Source organism: Ctenopharyngodon idella, chromosome 3, assembly GCF_019924925.1.
Source record: "Ctenopharyngodon idella isolate HZGC_01 chromosome 3, HZGC01, whole genome shotgun sequence".
Lineage (NCBI taxonomy): Eukaryota > Metazoa > Chordata > Actinopteri > Cypriniformes > Xenocyprididae > Ctenopharyngodon > Ctenopharyngodon idella.
In genome coordinates, this window is record NC_067222.1 from 37,375,443 (window position 1) to 37,401,750 (window position 26,308).

At 36.8% G+C, this 26,308-nt stretch overlaps 2 protein-coding genes across 3 annotated transcripts in view; both read left to right on the forward strand.

Moving 5' to 3' along the window:
- Positions 1-48: 48 nt before the first annotated feature.
- zc3h7a (zinc finger CCCH-type containing 7A) lies at positions 49-24,519 on the forward strand. Of its 2 annotated transcripts, XM_051887711.1 has the most exons (23): positions 54-207; positions 1,738-1,832; positions 2,165-2,204; positions 2,291-2,488; positions 4,883-5,041; positions 5,123-5,203; positions 5,402-5,455; positions 5,541-5,580; positions 6,449-6,756; positions 6,863-7,106; positions 8,156-8,187; positions 8,272-8,443; positions 8,557-8,715; positions 8,793-8,998; positions 9,337-9,437; positions 14,623-14,804; positions 14,893-14,963; positions 15,045-15,181; positions 16,779-16,884; positions 17,007-17,115; positions 20,868-21,001; positions 23,260-23,423; positions 23,511-24,519. In XM_051887711.1, exons 1-23 carry the CDS (start codon positions 148-150, stop codon positions 23,698-23,700), a joined length of 3,042 nt encoding a protein of 1,013 aa, XP_051743671.1. In that variant the 5' UTR covers positions 54-147; the 3' UTR covers positions 23,701-24,519. The 2 variants fall into 2 exon arrangements, with proteins under 2 accessions (XP_051743672.1, XP_051743671.1); XM_051887712.1 differs by lacking the exons at positions 20,868-21,001; positions 23,260-23,423; positions 23,511-24,519 and adding an exon at positions 18,792-20,802 and having other exon boundaries at positions 49-207.
- The window catches only part of nsmce1 (NSE1 homolog, SMC5-SMC6 complex component), a 135,014-nt gene continuing 131,469 nt past the window's right edge, over positions 22,764-26,308 (forward strand). Inside the window, exon 1 of the mRNA XM_051887740.1 lies at positions 22,764-22,769. The gene's annotated coding sequence lies outside the window, so the exon portion shown is untranslated. The remainder of the gene's footprint in view (positions 22,770-26,308) is intronic.

The following is a 26,308-nucleotide window of genomic DNA, read 5'->3' on the forward strand; positions in this document are numbered from 1 at the left end:
AGTGTTTCTTCAGTAGTAATAAATAGATTTTTTCGCCTACATACATATGCTCGTGCGGCCGCTGATTAGCCGAGTGAGTGGGCAGAGGTGCGCGGTAAAATGCTATCATGCTAGTTTTACCTAGCGACTGTTCACACAAGAGTTTGCATGACCAACCGTTTGGCTAGCACACAAGATCTACGTGTTCCTGACTTCACGGAAAAACAGGTCAGAGCTTCCGGTGCCAGTTTTACAGCAAAAATACCCAGTGGAATTTTCAGTTTGTGAAAATATTTGGTCATACAATGGGTGTGTTTCAATAACGAGTGAGCTGCCTATCTAGACAGTTACTGTCGGGCGTCGAAGGCGCGTTCAAAGAAACGTTATGGACCCTAGTGTAGTTAGGCGGCTCACTTGGCTTTGAGACAGAGCTAGCGTTTCTTTATGGCGAGAACTTTGTAAATGCGCCTTCTTATGAACTATGTGAGAAGTTTAGATTTGATTAAATCAACCACTATCAGACGCCGCTTTTCTGTGAATTTCCCTTGTCTGCCTGCAAGTGGCCTAAGGTTAAAGAAGTATGTCATGTTTTATACTGAATTCCTTACTGCTTTTTTTTTTTTCTTTTTGAGTAGGACAGGGGTGTCCAAATTTGGTCCTGGAGGACCACTGTCCTGCAGAGTTTGGCTCCAACTTGCCTCATCACACCTGCCTGGAAGTTTCCAGTAGGGACTGCACGATATATCGAAATATTGAAAATGTACATACCACGATATGCACATCGCAATGGCTATCTGAACGTTTTTTTTTCTTGTTTACATTCAAGTTAAAATGACTGTCAGATTTGTGACATTACTTTTTATGTGATGCTAAAACACTGCTGTTCACTTTCAGAAGTTGTGGTGATGCTTTGTTTCCCCAGAAAGAATGTAAAATATATATATGTCATATAATTTTAAATATTTAAATAGAATTTAAATTGATTTTACACGCATTATCGTATCGCATATCGAATATTGCATAATTTAACAAGTTATCGAATATTTCTTCAATAGCGTGCAGCCCTCGTTTCTAGTATGCATAGTAAGTGTGTTTAATTGGGGTTGGAGCTAACTTTGCGGGACAGTGGCCCTCCAGGAGCAGGATTGGCGTAGGGTGTTTTAAATGAATTGGTTTGCAAAACCGGACTGAACTATTCATTAATGAACCCGACCAACTGCTTTAGAGTCAACTGTCGCCAAATCTTTGAACTGTTAATTATATCTGTCAGTCATGTAGGCCAAGATCTGATGAATGAGAACATTTCAGTAATAGTCCTTATATATAAATTTAATTTTAGCATTTGTATTATAAATACATTATAATTGTTTCTAAATTGAGTTACATTAATTTGTTGTTGCTAAAAAAACTAACAATGGAAGAAAAATGCATTAAACAGCAACATGTGTTGCGTATATCTATTGGAAAATACACATGAATACCTCTAAAATACCTTTTTAGAGCATGTTGCTGACATCGTTCAATCAGTTGTTTGAAACGAACCATTCTAAAGAATCAGTTTACGCAGAAAGTCAGGCAACGCTAATGTGCTGGATGAGAAAGCATTGTTGGCTCTTAACAGAGAGCAGAACAGAAATACTTTTCCATTACTGTACTGTTGAGCTGTGAGATAGGCGGCAATGCATGATACTAATAAAAATCTGCCTTAAATCAATGTATCTGTCTTGACTATGGGTCAACACCTACGTTTATATACAGAGACAAGTCCTGCACGCATATGGGAAGATGTCAGGCACATGCCAGGACCGAAGTAGCCGGTGGCAGGACATTCAGAAAGGCCTACAATTCATTCAGTAAGTGTTCTGCTTTTAACTATTAGTATCAACCTGTGAACATCAGTGAGTTTTGATCACAAAGAAAAAGACTTCAGTTTGTGTTAAAGAGGAAAAGTGAGAGAAATAGTTTGAGGCTGACTTCATCCTCTGATGTTTATTTCTGTCCTATGAAAAGAATTTGGTTGCAGTTCAAACACTTGATGGCATGCAAATTACACAGCTTTATGTCACCTAACCCTCACTGATTCACAATGACGTTTTTTTTTCTCAGCAAATCTGTCATTGCTCATGTTCCTTGCACCTGTGTTTTAATAGTCTCAATGTTTTCTTTACCTTCCACTTAATTGTAGATCTACTCTGCCTTTTCCTGGCTCTCAGGAGCAGTATGAGGTATGTGTGTCTCACTCTCAATCAATCCAGCCCAGATTGCAGTTGTGGCTTTGATGGTAATATTATGCATCGATTCATTCCTCTAGGTGTTCATTCAGAGTTTGGTGAGGAATCTGTTTGGCGAGGGAAATGATGTGTTCCTTGAAGGCGAATGGGCACGATCTGTTGAGTTATACACAGAAGCCTTAAACATAGCAGAGTATGCCGAATCCGAGGACATCATCATCCCTCAAGAGATAAGGGAGAAGCTTCATGCAAACCGTGCTGCATCCTACTTGAACATTGTAAGAATATATATACACGTTCACTTGCATGTATACAGATATGGACCTTTTATTATGAAAGGATGCATTAAATTGTTAGGATGCATTAAAAGCAGCGTATCTGTTTTCAACATTGATAATAATAATAAATGTTTCTTGAGCATCAAATCATCATATCAGAATGATTTCTGAAGGATCATGTGACACTGAAGACTGGAGTAATGATGCTGAAAATTCAGCTTTGATCACGGGAATAAATTACATTTTACAAAATATTCAAATAGAAAACAGTATTGTAACAATATTACAGTTTTTTTTTTTTGCTCTATTTTTTGCTCTATTTTTGATCAAATGAATGCATTCTTGCTGAGCATAAGAGACTTTTTTTCAAAAATATAAAAAATTATATACTTCATTATAGAGCTGCACGATTCTGGATAAACAGAATCGCAATTTCTTTTTGTTTAAATTAGAGATCATGATTCTCATGATTCTGAATAGACAACTAAACAAAATATGTAATTTACTAGAGGTTCTGACAAAATGTTAATTGGTCTATTTAAAAATATTTAATTTGGATGAATTATTTAGAAAACAAAATATGTTTGAATAATGATTCAATGACTCCCTGATTAAGACTTGGCTCGTTTCATTACTTGATGAATCAGTGTTTTTTTTTTTAAGGAAGCTTTTGAATGAGTGATGCAATAACATACTAGGGTTGGGCACCGTTCACATTTTAACCGGTACCAGTATCTGTACCTGCAATTCGGTGCCGGTACTTTACTCTCTGTGTAATAACAAAAACATTTATTTCAGGTGCAGGATTGGAGTAGGGTGTTTTGAATGAATTGGTTTGCAAAACTGGACTGAACTATTCATTAACGAACCCGACCAACTGCTTTAGAGTCAACTGTCGCCAAACCTTTGAACTGTTAATTATATCTGTCAGTCATGTAGGCCAAGAATTGATGAATGAGAACATTTCAGTAATAGTCCTTATATATAAATTATATAAGGAATATAGGAATATAGCTTTTGAATGAGTGATGCAATAACATACTAGGGTTGGGTACCGTTCACGTTTTAACCGGTACCAGTATCTGTACCTGCAATTCGGTGCCGGTACTTTACTCTCTGTGTAATAACAAAAACATTTATTTCAGTTAAAAAAAGGCCAAAACCTCCTATATATCAATTTTTTTATTTATTTAGAAATTTTACACACTAGACAACAATAAACTGTTGTGTGTGCGCTGTAGTATGCATGAGAACGCATTACAGCGGAGAATTCAAATGTCATGAAAGACCAGTTCTCACGCTGTTCTGCATCTCTGCTGTTCAGCGTTGCGTTCAGACACATGGCGAGAATGTATGTTTCCTCAGCACAGTAGCACAAAAGTGTTGTTTCATTGTCCCCACGATGCTGTCAGAGCGGGAGTTTGACTAACAACACATGGAAAATATGACTGTGACAATATTTAGTATGTAACACAACATGCAGAGCGCGCATGAGAGCGGTTTCTGCGCGGAACGCCGCAATGAGATTAACAACACTCGCAACGCAGATCATAGATCATATACGGACTGGAGAAAGCGCGTTTAAATTTTTTATGGACATATTGCAAATAGAGTTGTCTCAGCCTGCTTCTAGTTTTGTGAAGTGTAACTACACTTCAGAATGTTTACATTGCCCTGTGTGTTGTGTTAGAACAAGTTGCAGGGGTGACGTCGCATGGTCTCTCTCTTTCGCTAACGTACCACTCGCACCCAGATGTGTTCTCAGGTACCGAAATTTGGCACCGATTGATGTAATGTGAATCAGTACTTGGTAGTACCGACGTAATTCGGTCGGTGCCCTTAAAAGTACAGAATTTGGTACCCAACCCTATGACATAACATTTTTTTTGCAACAACGTAGTTGTAACAATGTAATTGATACATTCTTTATTTAATGCATCAATTTACTAATTTTATTCACTACCGTAGACATCAGTGTTTATATCCGAACTATAAACTTTTATCCTAGTACTTCTGTGATAATTCGAATGTTTATAACACAGAAGTAATGATACTGTGTGGTTAAAAACACTGTGAAGCTAATCATGACAGCTGCTCTCTCTGGCTCAGCAGCAGCACTGACACAGATTGGAATGTTCACTGTGTTCATACTAGTCAAAGGTCTAATAGAAATAGCTGAAATGTCATTTAGGAATAAGATCGCGTGGCTGTTTGAATCGAGATTGTGATCTTTTAACAACGCAGCTCTATTTCATTAGTATATAATAGCAAAGTGTTTTGAACGGTAGTGTACAAAGTGTATTTCCATTAGTGTTTGACATGTGTATGTTGCAAAGGTAATTGTCCCAGATGGTTTTTTAATTCACTGTAATGTGTTTGTGGTTATTGATGCAGGGACTGCACGATCAAGCCCTAGAGGACTCTGAAAAAGCTCTTCAACTCAATGAAAGCAACTACAAAGCACTTTACCGGAAAGCTCGGTGTCTGAAAGAGATGGGAAGACATCAAGAGGCTTACGAGGCGGTTGCTAAATGCTCCTTGGCAGTGCCTCAGGTCAGAGCAGTTTACATTGAGGTTTTAATTATCAAGTAGTTTTTGCATTACTTGGTTCTTCATGTTTCATTTGCTTTGCAGGACACTCATGTGATCGAAATGACCCAGGAGCTTGCCAAAATGTTGGGACTGAAAATCCGTAAGGCTTATGTGAGGAACAAGGTAAAAAAAAAAAAAAAAAAATTGTGGGGAGAAAAAAAAATAACATACCAAAATAATCTGAGGTGTGTCTACTTTTTAGATAATCATGGAGAAAAGAATTTAATTGGTTAGAATTGTGGCAGAAAAATAAAAGCTCAATCTGTAATTATTCGTCAGTCTGACCAGTTTTTTTTTTTTTTTCTTTTGTTTTGAAATCAGCCTGCCTTAAATGTTTTGCCTGGTGCAAGTTTATCAGGTGCGGTTAATGATAAGGTAAGATGCTGCATGAGTGTGTGTGTGTGTGTGTTTAAAATAATCAATTTCAGCAACCCTACTGAGCTGCTTTGTTTCCTAACAGCATTCTCAAAGCTCTGCATCTGTGGAGGATATTGAAATGGGTAAGTCAGTGTATTTCATATATTATCGTTAAAAAGTTTGGGGTCAGTAAGAGATTTATTAAGTCAAATCATGCATATTAATGTTTCAGCAAACAGAGACTTTCAAAATTGATTGGATAAACAAATGAGTTAATTATCATAAGGCCTTCGACTTTCTTTATTTAAACAAATGTTCGCCTTCTAAGTGCTTCCGCCAAAACCGCATTTCCGTATTCTCCAAAAAGTTTACGCTGTATGTCCTACGCCTTCCCTATTCTACTTACGGAACGAACGCAGCGGCAGTTACATTTTTCCCGTAAGTTGAAGGACATACAGCTTTAACTCCCTAAACTTCTTCCCAGCTAACTGACCTTGACTGCAGAAAGAGTTATTATTCCCAAGTTGCTTTTATATATATGTATATAATATATATATAATCTCAAAAACAAATTTTCTCATGGTTAAGAAGTTTTGTAAGTATTATGTGAAGAGTTATATGTAACTCATCTAAGATTAACAAAATTGATTGTGTAAGCAACAACAGTGATTGAATACACATAAAAAAAATTATATTTCTCTTGCACAACACAGTAGATGTGTTTGACTTAAAGTGGCTTAAGCTTCTTTTGTAAAGCTACTTTTTGTAATACCTTTTTGATGCTTTTCTTATTTGACACAACAGTGACTTTAAATTATCTTTTGGGGGTAATTTCTCAGCCAAATTTGATGTGCGAATAATTTGCGATTAATTACATTCAAATCCTAAATTGCGGCATAAGAGACTTACTTCAAAAACTTAAAAACATCTTACAAACCCCAAACGGAAGTGTATATAATAAATTTGTGAATCAGTTGCAGTCAGCTCATTACGGCTTCCTTGTCTCCATAGAAGTGGGCCAGTCTATGCAGGGTATGGATGGCCCAGTACCAGTCAGCATGCCAGTATGTTCTACTGTAAGTGAGATGGAAGAAGTAGAGTCTAAGCCTCTCGTCAGTGTCATCTCACCTCCGGTAGTCCAAGTTGAGACCCATCACCCAGAGCCTGTTCCCATGTCACTACATATGCCTCTGGTTAATGGAACCAGGGCCAATGACTCTTACGTAGTACAAGACAACTGCTTGGACTATGATACAGATATTATTGGGGATGATCTGGATGAGCTGTTGGACAGAGCAAGTCCTTCTAATTCTTCTTTGGTAAGCTAGAGGACCGCATTTTTTGCTCGAACCACAAGTTTTGAGTGCATGCGAGTAGTCATGTTAATGATTCTTTTTTTTTTTTTTTTTTTTTTTCCCCACCCAGGATATTCCTACAGTGGACGGACCTATTCCTTTACCGACCAGTATTGCCGTCAGTAGTTCAATACAGAGTCCTTTGCTCATGCCTTCCCACCTAAGCCATCCGTTTTTCAGTATGGCTCCACAGTGCACAATAAATTTGCCCGCACCGTACCACAAGCCAATTTCATCGTACCCTCTTGGTCTGGATACATTTTCGTCAGCACTGGATTCATTGGATAGTTTGTCGATTTCAGATTCTCAGACAGGTGTGTTGCTCTGTTGTTTCAAAATTGGGGGGGAGGGAAGGGTCCAAAATTGCACTCGCCTGCAAATGCTGAGTGAATTAAGATAACTTACCAGCCTTAATTATTTATTACTAGCACTTAAACTGTAAACTCACTATAGAGTGCTGCAGGAATGAGTCCTAAAACCAAGGAATGAGTTAGTATTTTTGCCTTTCCGGTTCCATCATCCCAAAGTCAATGGATTTTTGGCTAAATGCCTGAAATAAGGTCTGTTGAACGTAAGCTCAAAATATTGTCATAGCTTAATAAAATCACAAGTGAGGTATTACTAATGTACTTTATGTTGTTGAATAAGCCTTTACTTGAAAAAGGCGGTTGCTAGCAAGTGTCTAAATGGGACTACAGAGGGTGTGGGACAGTAAACGTTATCACGGTGAGCTGGTGAACTTACCTACTCACTAGTCTGCTTTTACAGTCTTGTTGTGATTATGATCACGCTCAAACAATTCTAACTCAAACTTTCAAATTATTGACTTGAGATTGAAAGAGTTGTTGTAAGCTAAGTCGTGTGACAGTGGTGTAGTTAATTTATACCATAAATATGTGTTCATTTGTGAAGATTATCATGATGAACAAACATGCACAAATCAAGCTTTTGTTGGTCACGGACCTTATTTTCTGTAATAATCAAAAAGCCAGTGGAAAAATCCAATTGACTGTCACTTGATGGTTGACATCCGGGTTGACCTACAAAAATACGTCGTCACTGCAGCACTCAATGACAGTGCACATTGAGCACATTTCCTGGTTTATCTGTGATGAACACTATGGGTTATTGTGTCACTTACCAAAACTTTAATAATGTATCATTGCAGATCGCAGCAGTAAAGTGCTATTAAAGTGCCAACCCTCTAAACTTAACCCCTATTTGGTGTCCTGACAAGTGTTAATTTTGGACCCTGCTGTCAGTGTCTGTTAAAAAAACTAGAGTTGGTTTTGTTTTGTTTTGTTTACTCATAATTTCTGATTTCCATTTCCTTTGTTTTTTTTTTTTTATCCTTATGGACCAGATAAAGCCTTTAGCCACCAACATTTTATGTCGGTAAGAGTTAATTTACTTCTGTATTCTCCTGAATATTCAGCTCTTTGGTTCTCTTTGGTTAATCTCAGTTATTTGCTTTTTCAGCTGGGCAATAGCAACATGACAGTGCCAACCATTCCACCCATTGGGATGGGTTTCAGTACATCCGATGGGGCATTTGTGCAGGATTATCCGCAGCAGCTAGACCTTGCCAAGAACCCACTTGCTGATACACATGATTTTAAACAGGCCTGTTCCTCATGCTACATTAAAACTGGTAAGCATCAGTCATGCAGGAAGTGTTGCTAGGCAGCGTTTGCAGTGCACAACCTTTTAAATATGCAAACAGTGACGTTTTGCATAAGGTTTTTTTTATGACTGTATTCACAGGACCTGGAGTGCTGGATTACACTTACCATCCAGAGGACCACAAATGCAAAAAAGATTTGCTTTTGGGTCGAACCAAACATGCAGAACTTCCAACATGGAAGCTTATTCGCCCAAGACCCACTAAAAACCAGTACATGGGGCCTTATTATATTTGCAAAGGTGCTTGCATTGTTCTCCTTTTTGGCCTAATCTTGCCATTTTGCATATTATTTACTAAAAATCCTTGTGCTTTTTAGATGTGGCGATGGGACAAGAATGCCGGTATCTTGGCCACTGTACCTTTGCTTATTGCCAAGAAGAAATTGATGTGTGGACCCTAGAACGTAAAGGCTTCATCTGCAGGGATAATCTGTGCGATCCTTACGGATATAGACCTAAGATCAATTTGACCGTGCCCAAAATCCTACAGGAGCACCATGGGATATTTATGTTCCTCTGTGAGGTAAAGTATGCCTTTGTTTGAATAGCTTGCTTATTGTAGCTGGAATTGGTGACTAATCCATGATACACCTGAAAGTCAGCTGACCAAATTTAATTTTTTTTTTTTTTTTTCTGTTTATGGGTTTGACCTTTTTTTTTTTTTTTTTTTGTTGGAGATATTTTTATTTTCAGCAGCTGACTGTCTGTCTGTCTTTTAACACACCCTCTCATTTCATCATTGAACTGGAATGACAGGGTTTTCAGTTTCAGTGTTTGTCTTTCATCATTGCTGAAATTTGTATTGGTTTAAACTTTTAAAGGAGCTGTACAAATACCTTACATGTGTGACTTGGTCTGTAGGTGTGCTTTGATCACAAACCCAGAATAATCAGCAAAACCAATAAGGACAACCCCGGTCTATGCTCTCACCCAGTGACAAAGCATGCGTTTGAGGAAAAAAAGTAAGCTTCTCTTCTAGTGAAGACATGTTCAGAAACTAAAAGTGCAGATTCATGCTTTGCTGTGAATGCAGTTGGTCTGAATTAATGAATACATCTGATCAGGGCTGGGCAATTATATTCAGTGTTTAAGTTTTTTTTTTTTTTTTTTTTTTTTTTTTTTTTGGTGAAAATTAAGCAACATTCTGAAACCTTTTTTTTTATCTGATTTTATTTGATTAAGTTTCTTAAACGGTGTCCGCAGGTCAGCTTCACACCCACACTTTGCCATGAGTGTGTTATGACAAATATATCTTAATCGACTATGATTTAAACATCAATAGAGTTGTGAAGTTTCATTAATTTTTGCAGACTTTCTCAGTGAATCAGCTTGAATCACAGATTTATCATAACTCAGAAAACCTAGTGTTGATTCACATGCTTTAAAATGTGTTTTTTATATATATATATATATATACATACATACATACATACATACAGTCAGGTCCATAAATATTGGGACATCGCCACAATTCTAATCTTTTTGGCTCTATACACCACCACAATGGATTTGAAATGAAACAAACAAGATGTGCTTTAACTGCAGACTTTCAGCTTTAATTTGAGGGTATTTATATCCAAATCAGGTGAACAGTGTAGGAATTACAATAGTTTGTATATGTGCCTCCCACTTTTTAAGGGACCAAAAGTAATGGGACAATTGGCTGCTCAGCTGTTCCATGGCCAGGTGTGTTATTCCCTCATTATCCCATTTACAAGGAGCAGATAAAAGGTTCAGAGTTCATTTCAAGTGTGCTTTTTGCATTTGGAAACTGTTGCTGTCAACTCTCAATATGAGATCCAAAGAGCTGTCACTATCAGTGAAGCAAGCCATCATTAGGCTGAAAAAACAAAACAAACTCATCAGAGAGATAGCAATAACTTTAGGTGTGGCCAAATCAACTGTTTGGAACATCCTTAAAAAGAAAGAACGCACCGGTGAGCTCAGCAACACCAAAAGACCCGGAAGACCACGGAAAACAACTGTGGTGGATGACCGAAGAATTCTTTCCCTGGTGAAGAAAACACCCTTCACAATAGTTGGCCAGATCAAGAACACTCTCCAGGAGGTAGGTGTACAATCAAGAGAAGACTTCACCAGAGTGAATACAGAGGGTTCACCACAAGATGTAAACCATTGGTGAGCCTCAAAAACAGGAAGGCCAGATTAGAGTTTGCCAAACAACATCTAAAAAAGCCTTCACAGTTCTGGAACAACATCCTATGGACAGATGAGACCAAGATCAACTTGTACCAGAGTGATGGGAAGAGAAGAGTATGGAGAAGGAAAGGAACTGCTCATGATCCAAAGCATACCACCTCATCAGTGAAGCATGGTGGTGGTAGTGTCATGGCGTGGGCATGTATGGCTGCCAGTGGAACTGGTTCTCTTGTATTTATTGATGATGTGACTGCTGACAAAAGCAGCAGGATGAATTCTGAAGTGTTTCGGGCAATATTATCTGCTCATATTCAGCCAAATGCTTCAGAACTCATTGGACGGTGCTTCACAGTGCAGATGGACAGTGACCCAAAGCATACTGCGAAAGCAACCAGAGTTTTTTTTTTAAGGGAAAGAAGTGGAATGTTATGCAATGGCCAAGTCAATCACCTGACCTGAATCCAATTGAGCATGCATTTCACTTGCTGAAGACAAAACTGAAGGGAAAATGCCCCAAGAACAAGCAGGAACTGAAGACAGTTGCAGTAGAGGCCTGGCAGAGCATCACCAGGGATGAAACCCAGCGTCTGGTGATGTCTATGCGTTCCAGACTTCAGGCTGTAATTGACTGCAAAGGATTTGCAACCAAGTATTAAAGTGAAAGTTTGATTTATGATTGTTAATCTGTCCCATTACTTTTGGTCCCTTAAAAAGTGGGAGGCACATATACAAACTGTTGTAATTCCTACACCGTTCACCTGATTTGGATGTAAATACCCTCAAATTAAAGCTAAAAGTCTGCAGTTAAAGCACATCTTGTTCGTTTCATTTCAAATCCATTGTGGTGGTGTATAGAGCCAAAAAGATTAGAATTGTGTCGATGTCCCAATATTTATGGACCTGACTGTATAATTACATATTACACACACACACACACACACACACACACACATATATATATATTGCAAGAAAAAGTATGTGAACCACTTGCAGAATCTGTAAAAATGTGCAAAATTTTAACAAAATAAGAGAGATCATTTAGTACTGTCCTGAGTAAGATATTTTACATAAAAGATGTTTACATATAATCCATAAGACAAAAAAATAGCTATATTTATTAAAATGACCCAGTTCAAATGTTTGTGAACCATTGATTCTTAATACTGTGTGTGGTTACCTGGATGATCCATGACTGTTTTTTTTTGTTGTGTGATGGTTGTTCATGAGTCCCTTGTTTGTTCTGAAAAGTTAAACTGAGCTCTGTTCTTCAGAAAAAATCTCCAGGTCCCCAAAATTCTTCAGTTTTCCACCATCTTTTGCATATTTGAATCCTTTACAGCAGTGACTGAATGATTTTGAGATCCATCTTTTCACATGGAGGACAACTGTGGGACTCAAACACAACTATTAAAAAAGGTTCAAACATTCACTGATGCTTCAGAAGGAAACATGATGCATTAAGAGTCGGGGGGTGAAAACTTTTGAACAGGATGAAGAGGTCCAAATTTTTATTTCGCTTGAATATCATTTTTTTTTTTTTCATTTAGTACTGCCCTTCGGAAGCAACAGAAACCTACATGTTTCCTGGAAGACAAATTAAATACAATTTACCTTGATCTTCAAATTCCAAAAGTTTTCACCCCCCATCTATTAATGCATCATGTTTTTTTCTGGAGCATCAGTGAAAGTTTGAACCTTTTTTAAAAGTTGTGTTTGAGTCCCTCAGTTGTCCTCAGTGTGAAAAGACTGATCTTAAAATCATTCAGTCACTGCTGTAAAGGGTTCAATTATGCAAAAAATGCTGGAAAACTGAAGAATCTGCAGGACCTGGAGATTTTTTCTGAAGAACAGAGCTCAGTTTAACTGTTCAGGACAAACAAGGAACTCATGAACAACCATCACAAAACAAAAAAAAAAAACAGTCGTAGATCATCCAGGTAACCACACACAGTATTAAGAATCAGTGGTTCACAAACTTATGAATGGGGTTATTTTAATAAATTCAGCTTTTTTTTTTTTCTTTTTTTTTGTCTTATGGATTATATGTAAACATCTTTTATGTAAAATATTTTACTCAGGACAGTACTAAATAAAAAATAACATGCATTTTGTATGATCTCCCTTATTTTGTTAAAATTATTAACATTTTCACAGATTCTGCAAGTGGTTCACATACTTTTTCTTGCAACTGTGTGTGTGTGTGTGTGTGTGTGTGTGTGTGTGTGTGTGTGTATTTTATTTATTTATTTATTTATTTATTTAGTTAGTAGGGGAATTTTACAGTTAAAAGACCCAAAGACCAGATATGATGAATGAAGACCCAGAGTTTTAAAAAAATAAATTAAAGAGAATTTTACTGAAGAATAGTTTGCATTTTCATCAGCAGAAGCCAGCTTCAAGTCTCACAAGGAGTTCGTAGGCCGCTCTGCGTACATTCACTTTTCCACAGCAATTATACTCTAACAGAGTCCACTAACTACGTCATTACTTCAGGTTAACTGATTCTGATTGGCTAAGAAAAATAGACAAAAGTAGTCATTTTCCATACATGGACTGATAGACAGAAGTGTATCTCCATCCATCACGTTTCCGATGCTCGGGACCTGCACACATACACAGATACACAGGATTCACAGCTTCTTCAAGGTTGAAGTTGGCCCGAGCTTTAACTATAAACAAGAAAGATTCCCAAAACATACTGATAAGTTGTACTTTTCTCTCAGTGAGAGGCACAGACAATATTCATCATTATTCTCTAATGTTTGAAGATGAAAAGGAAAATGCTTTAACGTACATTGAAGTTATTCAAAAATGTAATATTTAGGAGGATAAATGTTGATTAATAATTTGATTATAAAAGATCCAGCCTTCAGCCATTCTATATATATTTTATATATATATATATATATCAACTATTAAAATATAGTAGAAATAATAAATACTTAAAAAAATATATATAAACAATTTTTTTTTTTTTTTTTTCTTTATCAATTGTTTTTTTAAAATAAGTATTTAGCATTTAAAAACCTACTTTGATTATTTTTAAGTAGATGGTGGTTTTTCAGTGTTTTTAAGGGAAAGTTAATCCAAAAATGAAAATTTATCCCATGATTTACTCACCCTCAAGCCATCCTAGGTGTTTGACTATCTTCTTTCAGAAGAACACAATCGGAGATTTAAAATATATCCTGGCTCTTCCAAGCTTTATAATGGTAGTGAATGGGGGGTGCGATTATTTTATTTTATTTTATTTTATTTTATTTTATAATATATATATATATATATATATATAAATTTTTTTTTTTTTTTTTTTTTGAAGCCCAAAAAAGTGCATCCATCCATCATAAAAATAATCCATATGGCTCCAGGGGGTTAATAAAGGCCTTCTGAAACAAAGCTATGGGTTTTTGTAAGAAAAATATCTGTATTTAAAACTTTATAAATTATAATGGATGCTAGTTATTTTAGTTTATAAAGATTTAAATATGTATATTTTTCTTACAAAAAACGCGTTGCCTCGCTTCAGAAGGCCTTTATTAACCCACTGGAGATGTATGGATTATATTTATGATGGATGGATGCATTATTTTTGACTTCAAAACATGGCCCCCCGTTCACAACCATTATAAACCTTGGGGGAATAAGGATATTTTTAAATATCTCTGTGTTCGTCTGAAAGAAGATGGTCATATACACCTAGGATGGCTTGAGGGTGAGTAAATCATGGATAATTTTCATTTTTGGGTGAACTAACCCTTCAAGACATTTCTGAGCAAATACATAATTATCAAGACAAATACAGTTTAGTGGTCATTATACAAATCATATGACCCAAAGATGCTGCAGTTGACCAGTCAAAGCGAAGCATTCCAGAGAGCCATGAAGTGAATGCATTTTCATTTTTGTAGTCTATATTGCCCAGCCCTAGGTGAGATCTTTTATTACTTGTATAATATTGACACTAATAACATGTATTTTTTTTGTCAGGTGCCTTGTACACTATTTAAGGGACAAAACCGTCAGGTACTCCAAAATCCGTCCATACATCCCACTTTGCCAGATGGATCTGTGTAGGCATGAGGTACGATACGGGTGCCAGCGTGAGGATTCCTGCTTTTACGCCCACAGCCTCATCGAGCTCAAAGTGTGGATGATGCAGAGTAAACAAGGTGAGCTGCTATTCAGGTCTCACGAATTATCAGACATCAAGGATGACGGGAAACGCTATAACTGTTGGATTGTTTTGATCTTTTTCAGGTATCACACATGAAGGTATTGTTCAGGAGTCACAGAAATATTGGAATATGGATGCTGCTGTTCAAGCCCAGGTAGAATTTATACATGCGTACTAATAGAACAACCCATGTTTCTGTGAGAGATTTCTCATGTCTGTCTTGTGGCAATCATAGGAGCTCCCACCAGCCTTGCGCAGATTTGGGCCAGCTAACCTGAAGATGCAGTTTGTATGTGCTCAGTGTTGGAGGAATGGCCAAGTCAGCGAGCCGGACAAAAACAAGAAGTACTGCAGTGCCAAGGCCAGGCATCCGTGAGTCCTCCTCATACGTTCATCCAAAAATGGAAATTCTGTCATCACGCACAACTTTCTTTTGTGGAACACAAAAAGAGAAATGTTTAATGTACTACTCTTTTCCATATAATGAAAGTGAACAGAAGAACGTGAATCCCCATACACTTTCATTTCATGTGAAAAAATAGCCTGTACATTCTTCAACACATTTCCTGTTTCAATGAAGAAATAGTCATACAAGTTAAAGGGATAGTTCACCCAAAAATGAAAATTCTTTCATCATTTATTCACCCTCAAGTTATTCCAAACCTGTATGAATTTCTTTCTTCTGCTGAATACAAAAGAAGATATTTTGAAGAATATGGGTAACCAAACAGTTGATGAACCCCACTGACTTCCATAGTATGGAAAAAAAAATACTATGGATGTCATTTTTGCGTGAACAACTATTTCTTTAAGTGCGGGTAAATTGACCAGATTTTTTGAGTGAACTACCTTTAATTCACAAAACTGCAGTTTTAAGTTTAAAGGGGTCCTATTATGCTTTCTTAAATTTTCAACTTTCTTTAGTGTGTAATGTTGCTGTTTGAGTATGAAAAAGGTCTGCAAAATTACAAAGCACAAAGTCACTCCAATTCAGTAGTAAATGCTGCTGAAAGCACTGCAAGTTTGAGTCGCTTATAACGTGCATTTGAAAAAGCAACATGCGTCAAACATCTTTCCAAACGTGAGAAGCGTTTATGAACCTCTTGTTCAACAACAAAAAAAAACAAATTTAATAACATGTTTTTATTCTAAACTCACTTCATAAAATCATTTGAGTGTTTGAAAACATCCTTCTGTGAGATGAAGTGGACAGAATAAGACACACAACATATTATTTCATAGTATTCTATACGGTGATAAAAGCTATGTCGATTAGCATTGCATTATAAATATAATTTATCATGAAAATACCTGAGAAGGCTTGAAGAACTCAGATAAAACAATATTGTCATAGTCGTGTTTATTAGTCATGTTTAATCAAAGCATTTCAATCTTTTGTTTGGTCATCATACTATCGCTGTAGCTGAATATAGGGGTTTCCTGGACTGACGTGTATTATCCTGTCTACTGGGCATATTTGGAGTTTCTGCATGAGAGTGCCCTCTGGCTTTCAGATGGAGCAGCATTTACTACTGATCACAGAGCTGTGCTTCACTGAGAAGCTGCGCATAGAAAAATCGCAGCCTTTGCCAAATCGTGTGTGGTTTAATTCCGATTAATTGTGCAGCTCTACTCCAAAGGGAGTTAATCTTTCTATCAGTAAGCACTGTTTCTGAACTTCCTCAAATGCCTCGATTGTAGTTTTGAGTTTCAACTAATCAAAACACTCTTGAGGAGCTTCATTGAGACAGGAACTAAAAAGAAAGTTGCTGACTGGGAAGAGAGGTGCTGCAACAATGTAAAATATGAGAAATGTGTTTTTTTGTTTTTTTTTTGAACATTCAAACATGAAAACCTATTCTAGTAGAGCCTAAAAACAAAATCAAGACTGAAAAAGGGCATAAGTTCATCCTTAATATTCTGCCAGTGTCTGATAATAACCCATGTTTTGTCACTTTCTGTTGACTAGTTGGTCTAAAGAGAGACGAGTGGTTCTGGTTAGTTCTATTGAACGGAAAAAGTGGACTACAGTTCGACCTCTCCCAACAAAAAAGCCTGTTCCTGCTCAGTTTGAAGTAAGTGTTACATTGTTGTTTTTTCATGCTGAAAATAGGCAATTTTTCTACAATATAAACAGAAATTGATGGTTCATTAATTCTGTCACTGTCTCTTGAATAATTGTTATTCCTGCATTTAGATTTGCTTGCATGTGGCAGCAGGCAAAAAGTGTCAGTACATTGGAAACTGCACATTTGCTCACAGTACAGAAGAAAGAGATCTATGGACTTTCATGAAAGATAACAATAGTAAGTTTGTGTTTGAGTGGTAAAGTTGCATGATAATCATTTAGGGACACTTATATATAGAAATTATTTTTATTTTAGTTTGGCTTTGTTGGTCATTTACTTACGGATGATGATGATGATGATGACAACCAATACAATGAGTGGTAGTGTTGCACAATATACCGGTGCTAGAAAGGTATCATGATACCCTTCTATTAAAAATGGTACGATTCCACATTTTCCGTGGCCATATTCCTTAATTTGCGTCTAAAGCCGCATTTCCACCGCAGGAACTTTCCCCAGGAACTAGGGACTTTAGGGTGGTATTTGGTGTGTTCCGACTGCAGGGACCAGGTTTTGAATAAAGTTCCGGGTAAAAATTTCCCACCTCAGAAAGTCCCTGCTCGCGAGGTAGTACTTTTTCAAAGTTCAGGAACTTTCGGGGGTGGGACTTGGCTGCTGAACAAGCTGATTGGTTGAGTTCACACAGCATTTTGATATGTTGACTCCACGCCGCATTTTATTTCAACCACCATTTTTAAAAGTCTGTTGCGGTGCGTGAAGTAAGAGTTGTTTGATATTCGAATCAACAATGGAGTTTAAAAAATACGAGCGTTGGGCTGATGATGAGGTTCAGGCTTTATTAAGCTTATACGTTGTGGCGGTTGCGCGCAGTCCTACGTCACCGGACTAATTTGCCTAATCTTCACGGTACTTTAGACAGCAAACTCAGACAGCAAAATGTCTGGGGGAATAAAAGTTCCTGAGACAAATTGTTCCGGGTAATTTCGGTGGAAACACGGCTTAAGTGTGACAGCAGGAGTTGGGATTTGTGTGCAGAGCTTTTCTACTCCCTGCAGGGAGTAAAATATATCCAACAAAGAAATGCATGAGAAAATAAAGCAGGTTTGATGTTTAAAAAAAAAAAAGAAAGAGATAAGCGCAATAAGAATTCAATGCGCTACTTGTGAGACCTGAAGTACCCGCACAGAAAGCCGCCTTTCAGACAGCATGCGATCGCAAATTCAGTTCTCTTTCGTGAATAATTGAGCTTGAATGATCAAAAGTATGTCAAAATGCATGTCACGTAAACACAGTCTGGTATGTCTTAAGTGAACGTAAACAGTTGAGAAAGAAATCCAATGTATTGTACCCATGCAGGTCTTAAAGTGACAGCAGCCTATATATACCTACTGCTGTCTGTGTGATTGTTAAACACACAACAAAAGAAAATAGAAAATCACCCACTGCTTGACTGAATAAATCTCATATATTTAATATATTTATGAAGAATCAGTGTGTAGAGTGGAGTGCTTTTTTACATTTGATTATATCATTTCTTACTTGATTTTATATGGACCTACTGTAGCCTACCTGAAAAATTTAAAGCACTTTTTAATTTGTATCTTTCTTATTGTATTTGTTCATATAATTTGTAATTTGAATCTTTGTTTATTTTTAATAACAAAGATAAAATTAAATTAAATAACTGTAGTGTGATATAAAATTATATATATAATATATATAATTACTCATGACCAAAATTTAATTTCACATTATCCACCCCTATTCCAACCTGTTCAGAATTGTGAAAGGTTAGCGAGTGTGATTGATAACATGATTGATAATGTGATAATTGCAAATATCACTGTGAGGACGTTCACACTGTGGCATGTAATTATTTTTTTTAAATAAAGGAGAGGGAATGGTCAAAAAGCAGGGCAGGAACATGCTGGTCAAGTGAGTTTTTAATTTCTTAAGAATTTTAAGTTATGTCATATTATTTAATTACTTTTTCTGTGTTTTAGTTTTTGTCGTGGTGTTGATTCAGTATTGGTATCGAGATATTTTAGACGGGTATCAAATCGAAGTCATAATGTGACAACACTAGAGATGGGTATTATGTACCATTTGTTTGTTTAAAGTGGGGGTTCTCAACACTGGCCCTCGAGATCCACTTTTTTTAATGCAAATTTTTGTTTCAACCCTAATCAAACACACCTGAACAAGCTAATCAAGGTCTTCAGGATTACTAGAAAGTAACAAGCAGGTGAGTTTGATCAAGGTTGGAGCAAAACTCTGCATGAGTTGAGAACCCCTGGTTTAAAGGTACACTACTTAACTTTTGGCCCTATATTGGTTAAAAAATAAAACTGCTTGTATTTTGTGGAAGAACATTGTTTTGGGTGTGCTTCGGCTCTGCATGACTCTGCAGATGAATAGGATTATCCTGCTGCTAATAAACCACTCACTACTAAGCTCAAGAGATATAACCAGTTTAGATGGAAAGGATCTCAAGCTGATGAGCTGAAGACATAACTGTAGCTTTACCATTATGTGGCAAGTAGACATGCCGATATTCGGTAATACGATATATCACGATAATAAATATGCACAATATTGTTATTGTGGCTATTTCAAAATACCGTGAATAATTACGAATTATTCAAATTTTTATAATAAATTAAGAATACTTTCCCCATCAACCGTATAAAATGCACAACATCGCTGTATCCTGCGCCAAAGGGACACGCGCTCAGATGTAAACAAGCCCAACGTGAATGAGAAGCACATGGCGGAACGAGTGAAGGAGACGCGCTGAATGAAAGTGCACGTTCACTCTCTGACAGCAGAGGGCGCTGATGGAACAGCAGAAATGCAGCGGTTACCCCGGAAACCCCGCAAATAAAGCAGCTGCTCTACTGAACAGTATTTAAAATGCTTCAAACAGCCATTCAGTTTTTTGTGTTCGCAGTGTTCATCACAGCACCAAATACTTAATACTTAAAAACTTAATAGGCTATTTATTTTCAAAATTAAACTTTTTTTTTTTTTTTTTAATAAATGTTTAAGGTTTAAAAAAATAGCCTAACGTTAAATGAGACCTTATTGTAAAGTGTTACCTGTTGTTCTTTATAATTCTTTTGCAACATTTTATGTTTGAAACATTTTACTTTATAATTTGTGTATTGAGTTGTATTTAAATGTTCAGAGTTCTTATTGTTATTAGAAAGAGTCCTTAAACCTGTTGTACTATGACAACACTTTTTTTGCAACTTATTTCAATATCATGATAAAATTCGTATACCTTGATAAAGGCTTCAGCAATTATCGCAACATGAAAATCTTATATCGTCACATGCCTAGTGGCAAGTAGCCATGTAATAAGCGGGATAATTCACATCCAGCTGGTTATCGCAGAATAAACCCCTTTAGGCTGATGCAAGGTCCTGATCACCCTGTCGGGGTTTATTCTGTGATAAGAACCAGCTGGATATACACTATCCCTTACTTATTCACCTGTTGAGTAAAACTTCTCCATCGCCTTTAAACCATTTCAAATTTCTCAGTTTTGCCATCTCTGAAAAGCCAAGCCAATGTTGATTCTTGTATTATTACGAGCTGTCACATTCTCTTTTTGCCAGCAGACTCTCCTCTGTTCTGCGTTGTTTTTGGTTTTTTTTGAGTGATTCTCCAGAGGTTCACCGCTGTGCTTAATATTTGTATGAAATGAAATTTACATAAAATAGAAATATTTTGCAACATACAAATTATTTTTGTCAGTCTTTATCCTTTTAATGCATTGTTGCTGAATACAAGTATTAATTTCTTTCAGAAAAGAAAAAAAACAGACATCCTACTGACCCCTAACTTTTGAATTGTGCTCTTAATATGATTGTAAAATTAATAGATTGACTAATATTATCACCCAGTGTTGACAGATGTTGTGACTGTTTTATCATGCGTCACTTATAATGATGGTGTGTATGCAGTTGCAGACATGGAGCAGCTGTATGAAATGTGGCTGCAGTCTCAGAAGCCGGGCTGGAGCGAGGAGAGCACCAACATTGCAACTCGAGAGAATGGCAAACAGATTCACATGCCCACAGACTACGCAGAGGAAGTGGTATGGAAACTTGAGCAGCATTCATATTTCCAGACATTATCACACCTCTGTCTGACACAACCTTGATCTCTCTTAGTGTCCTTGATTTTGTAAACAATAGCCAGGGAAATGACAAAACACTGACTGTCAAGGACGCTGCATACACTCGGGGCTCTATTATACTCATGTTTGCACATCATTGACTGCTCTTCTCTACACTCACTCACTCTCTCTCTCTATCTCTATCTCTCTCTCTCTCTCTTCTCTCTCTCTCTCTCTCTCTCTCTCTCTCTCTCTCTCTCTCTCTCTCTCTCTCTCTCTCTCTCTCTCTCTCTCTGTCTCTGTCTCTCTCTCTGTCTCTGTGTGTTTTCACCTTCTTGGACAACAGTTTGCCGTGTCAGGTCAAAAATAGTTTTTTAAAGCTTTTAAAAATGCATCTCGACTTCTGCAATCTGTTCCAGTCCATTGTGCTCCTCTAGCTGTTTTCGAGCACTAAACGCGTCCTGTATGTACACCAGGTATAGTGAATGAATATTAATTGGTAACCTTCTGCTTGGTAACCTTATATGAGCCTTGTAACTTAATAAATATTCATGAATCAACCGATTAGCACACACACACACACACACACACACACACACACACACACACACACGATAGCATCTTTATTGCAGCTTACTGGCCAAATGTCACAATGCAATTAATATTCATGAGCAAATCCTTTACCAAATTAGTACTGCTCTGTTACAGCATACAGACTTAAAGAGATAGTTCACCCAAAAAATGAAAATTATTCTATGATTTACTCACCCTCAAGCTATCCTATAGGTGTTTATGACTATCTTCTTTCAGATGAACACAATTGGAGATATATTTAAAAATATCCTTAGTCCTCCAAGGTTTATAATTGTTGTGAACGGGGGCCGCATTTTGAAGCCAAAAACAATGCATCCATCCATAGAAAAATTAATCCATACGACTCCAGTGGGTTAATAAAGGCCTTCTAAAGCAAAGCGATGTGTTTTTGTAAAAAAAAAAATCTATTTAAAACTGCAAATCGACTTGCGCATTCTGCGTACGGTCGTCCGCCGGAAGCTAGTTATTTGAACGTATAAAGTTTCGATTAAAGTTCTGAAGTAAACGCATCACTTCACTTCAGAAGGCCTTTATTAACCCCCTGGAGTCGTATGGATTCCTTTTTTTTTTTTTTTTCTTTTTTAATGGATGGATGCATTATTTTTGATTTAAACACTTCATAAACCTTGGAGGACTAAGGATATTTTTAAATATATCTCTGTGTTCGTCTGAAAGAAGATAGTCATATACACCTAGGATGGCTGGAGGGTGAGTAAATCATGGGATAATTTTCATTTTTGGGTGAACTATCCCTTAAGGGGGGGTGGGGGGGTGGGTGTGCTGTTTAAGTTATATTATTACTTTATAACTTTTATTAATAAACTATAAAACATTTGCTACATATAATACATGACATTTTAAGTTATAAATGTCATGAAAGTGTAAAGTCAGAATGAAACTGAACTTGTGATAGTGCTTTCTTCCCTATTGTGACGTACATCCTCTGAAAACTTTTTTCCATCAAGAATTGATCAAATGAAATTGGATTGCTAACTGAATGGAGGCAGATATGTATGCCAGTCTGCAGATATTTAGGGGCCGTTTACACAACACTGTTTTCAACTAAAAACGGAAAACTTTTAATGCGGGTTGGCTGTTTGTTTACACAATGACTGCATTTTGGGGGCCTGAAAACGCAAACCTTTGAAAACAGGTTTTTGAAAACTATAGCATCATTGTCTCTGTGTAAACTACAAAAAATGCTAATTTGTGAAAACAGTGACATCTATAGTAATTCACTGCACATTCATACACATTTCCTTTCATGAAAAATAACAACTCTTTAAAGGGATAGTTCACCCAAAAATAAAAATTGTCATCATTTACTCCCCCTCAAGTTGTTCCACACCTGTATGAATTTATTTCTTCTGCTGAATACAAAAGAAGATATTTTAAAGAATGCTGGTAACCAAAAAGTTGATGGACCCCACTGACTTCCATAGTGGCTACAGTCAACTTTTTGGTTACAAACATTCTTCAAAATATCTTCTGTGTTCAGCCGAAGAAAGAAATTCATCCAGGTTTGGAACAACTTGAGGGGGAGTAAATGATGACAGAATATTCATTTTTTTTGGGTGAACTATCCCTTTAACTCATTTCTTCATAAATTCAATCCTCATAACCTCTAAATGGTGTTTCATCAGGCTGGCAACCATTGTTGGTTGTGTGGGAAGAACTGCAACAGTGATAAGCAGTGGCAGCAGCACATCACCTCCGAGAAGCACAAAGAGCGAGTGTTCAACTCTGAGGACGATCAGAACTGCTGGCAGTATCGCTTCCCCACGGGCACTTTCAAAGTCTGCGAGCGGTGAGCTTAACGCTAATGTGTAACGCCACTCGTATCACGGTAACGGTTAACTGTTGTCGATAACGAATTGGTTTTCGACCCCTCCAGGTTCCTCAAGGGCACCTGCACGGAGGAAGAGCTTTGTAAGCTGGCACATGGAGATGAGGAGCTGAAGGAATGGATGGACAGAAGAGAATTCCTTTTGATGAAGCTCGCCAAAGCCAGAAAAGATCACTTGATAGCACCAAATGATAATGACTTTGGCAAATATAGTTTTCTGCTTAAAGATATTAAGTAATGTTTTAATTAATCAGAATCTTTTGATGCAGGGTGTTCTGGAACTATGATGTCTTGAGTTCAGTATTGAATCAGGCGTGTCCGTGGAGTGGGAGGACATCCTCCTTCTGGGTTTTCACGGAAAGCACAGAGCTGGCCTTGTGTTCTGAGTAATCACGGCTTTGTTGCTTTAATCACTGGTTAAAAGTAAACGCCTTTTATGTTTCTCTTATTAAATAGCACACAGCGGATCACCTGTCAAGAACAGGATTTTGTTAATGAAACCCAAAGCAGAAGTGCAGTATAGGCATGGCAAGAAATAACGCACATAGTGAGATATGCCCTCTGAGAATCCCTTTGAATGTTTCTGTGACAAATTCCCGCCTTTTTATTTGTTTTGGAATGTTCGGTCCTGCATCTCTCGGTTATTCTACATCCGCACCAAATTACTATGTTGTCTGCTTGCTGTGTTAATGCCTGTTGGTATTATATGGACCGACATAAACACAATAAAGTCTTCATCTTTTTTGGCGTGCGTAGTTCCTGAAAGCAAAACGGTGAGGGAAGTAATACCACATCGGTGTATTATTAAAAAGCGAAAAGGGGAACGACTGTACGTGAATTAGGGTAATGTCAAGACATGTTTTAGCCACTAGGGGGAGATCACGAATAGGCGATAATCTGCCAACTGCACCTGATGGGTTGTGGGTTGGACCTGCTGTGCGTTTCTGTAATAATTATTTCATTTCACTTGAATTTAACTGCTTGTTGTTTTTTTCCCTAATGAAACGGCTATATGCTAGTGACCTTTTTTAAATAAATTAATACTTGTATTCAGCAAGGATGCATTAAGTTGTTCAAAAGTGACCGTAAAGACGTTTATAATGTTACAAGAGATGTTTCTGTTTCAAATTCTGTTCTTTTGAACTTTCTATTCAAAGAATCATGAAAAAATATATATAAATATATTCAGGTTTCCATATGATTAGGCATCACAACTAATTAGAAATGTTTCTTGAGCAGCAAATCATCATATTATAATGATTTCTGAAGGATCATGTGACACTGAAGACTGGAGTAATGATGCTGAAAATTCAGCTTTGCATCACAGAAATAAATGACATTTTAAAATATATTCAAATAGAAAAGTTATTTTAAATTGTAATAATTTCACACTACTGTATTTTAGATTAAATAGATGCAGACCTGGTGAGCATAAGAGACTTCTTTTAAAAACATTTGAAAAAATCTTACCGACCTCAAAGTTTTGAACAGTACTTTAGCCTTGTTAAGTCTTTAAAAAAACTATTTTAATACATTTTTTATATGTATGTATATTCCCCCGGTTTCACAGACAAGGCTTAAGCTAGTCCCAGACTAAAATGCATGTTTGAGCTGTTTTTACTGAAATAAACTTGTACTGACATATCTTAAAATATGTTAGAGCCATTGTTTTGTCTCAAGATGAACACTGGTAATGTGTTTTTTGTTTTTTCTTTTCTAGTGAACATTTATAAAAGCTACTTAAATGTCCTAATTGAACTAAGACCTAACCCTGGCTTAGGCTAAGTCCTGTCTGTGAAACCAGGCTTAAAACAATTTTGAAATTGTTTTAAAATGTTAAATACAGTAAAAAGAATGGGATCAAATATTTTAATTGTTTAATTTTTCTTTTCAGATAAAATACTTTGTTGTACTTCGAGTTGAGTGCAAAACTCAAATAAACTTAAAACAATGAATAGACCAGTGTTGGGGAAAGTCACTTTAAAAAGTAATTCATTACAATATTGTGTTACTCCCTAAAAAGTAACTAATTGCGTTAGTTACTTTTTATGGAAAGTAATGCGTTGTGTTACTTTTACTAGGTTGGCTGTTTGTTTGTTTTTATAACAAAAAAAGTTATATTTTTGGCAAATGTAAAGGCCCTTTCACACCAAAAGTGAAATAAATAAGCCTAAAGTAAATGCAAATTCATGCCTGTACAGTAGAGGGCGCAGCGTAAACAAGTATTCAACTGTGCTGCCATTCTGGATCACAGAAGAATAGGATGCAGGAGAAGAAGTAAATGAGTAAATGTACGCTCACATTTAGTCTAGAACAACCATCATGTTCACACAGCGCACACAACACCTCTGCACTTACTCCCGATATCTTTCAACATGGCGACAGGGGAGCTGTCAGTCAATAAACTGGAAAACAAAGTAACTTAAATATTTTGTTGTAATGTTACTTTACTAGTTACGTAGCTCGCGTAACTTGTAATGCGTTATCCCCAATGCTGGAAGAGTATACACGGCACACTGTCATAGAAATGTGTGACATTTCCTTCCAGTTCTGCGCATGCTGCGGTTTGCCTTCAACTGACCTTGTTAGATGCATGTGAAGGTCTATCGGTCTTGTATTGTTATCCTAGCAGCAAGTCATTTCAGTAAATTACTGTGGTCATCTTAATCGTTGAACATACATATTATACCATACATCTTTCTGTGGTGTCTGATCTTTGTGGCAAATCTGATAATTGTGAAGTGTATCCAGTTTAATGAACTTTGCATTAGTTCTAAATGGGTGCATTAAGCAGGTCATCATCAGACATCTTTTGTTGGTTTTGCACCATAAACAGGAACTGTTTA

What these genes read in the sequence shown, in the direction of transcription:
- zc3h7a (XM_051887711.1), top strand. Translation starts at nt 148, where the DNA reads ATGACCAACCGTTTGGCTAGCACACAAGATCTACGTGTTCCTGACTTC. An exon ending in AAAGGCCTACAATTCATTCA is followed by an intron (nt 1,833 to 2,164) that starts GTAAGTGTTCTG and finishes ACTTAATTGTAG; the next exon opens with ATCTACTCTGCCTTTTCCTG. An exon ending in GCCTTATTATATTTGCAAAG is followed by an intron (nt 8,716 to 8,792) that starts GTGCTTGCATTG and finishes TGTGCTTTTTAG; the next exon opens with ATGTGGCGATGGGACAAGAA.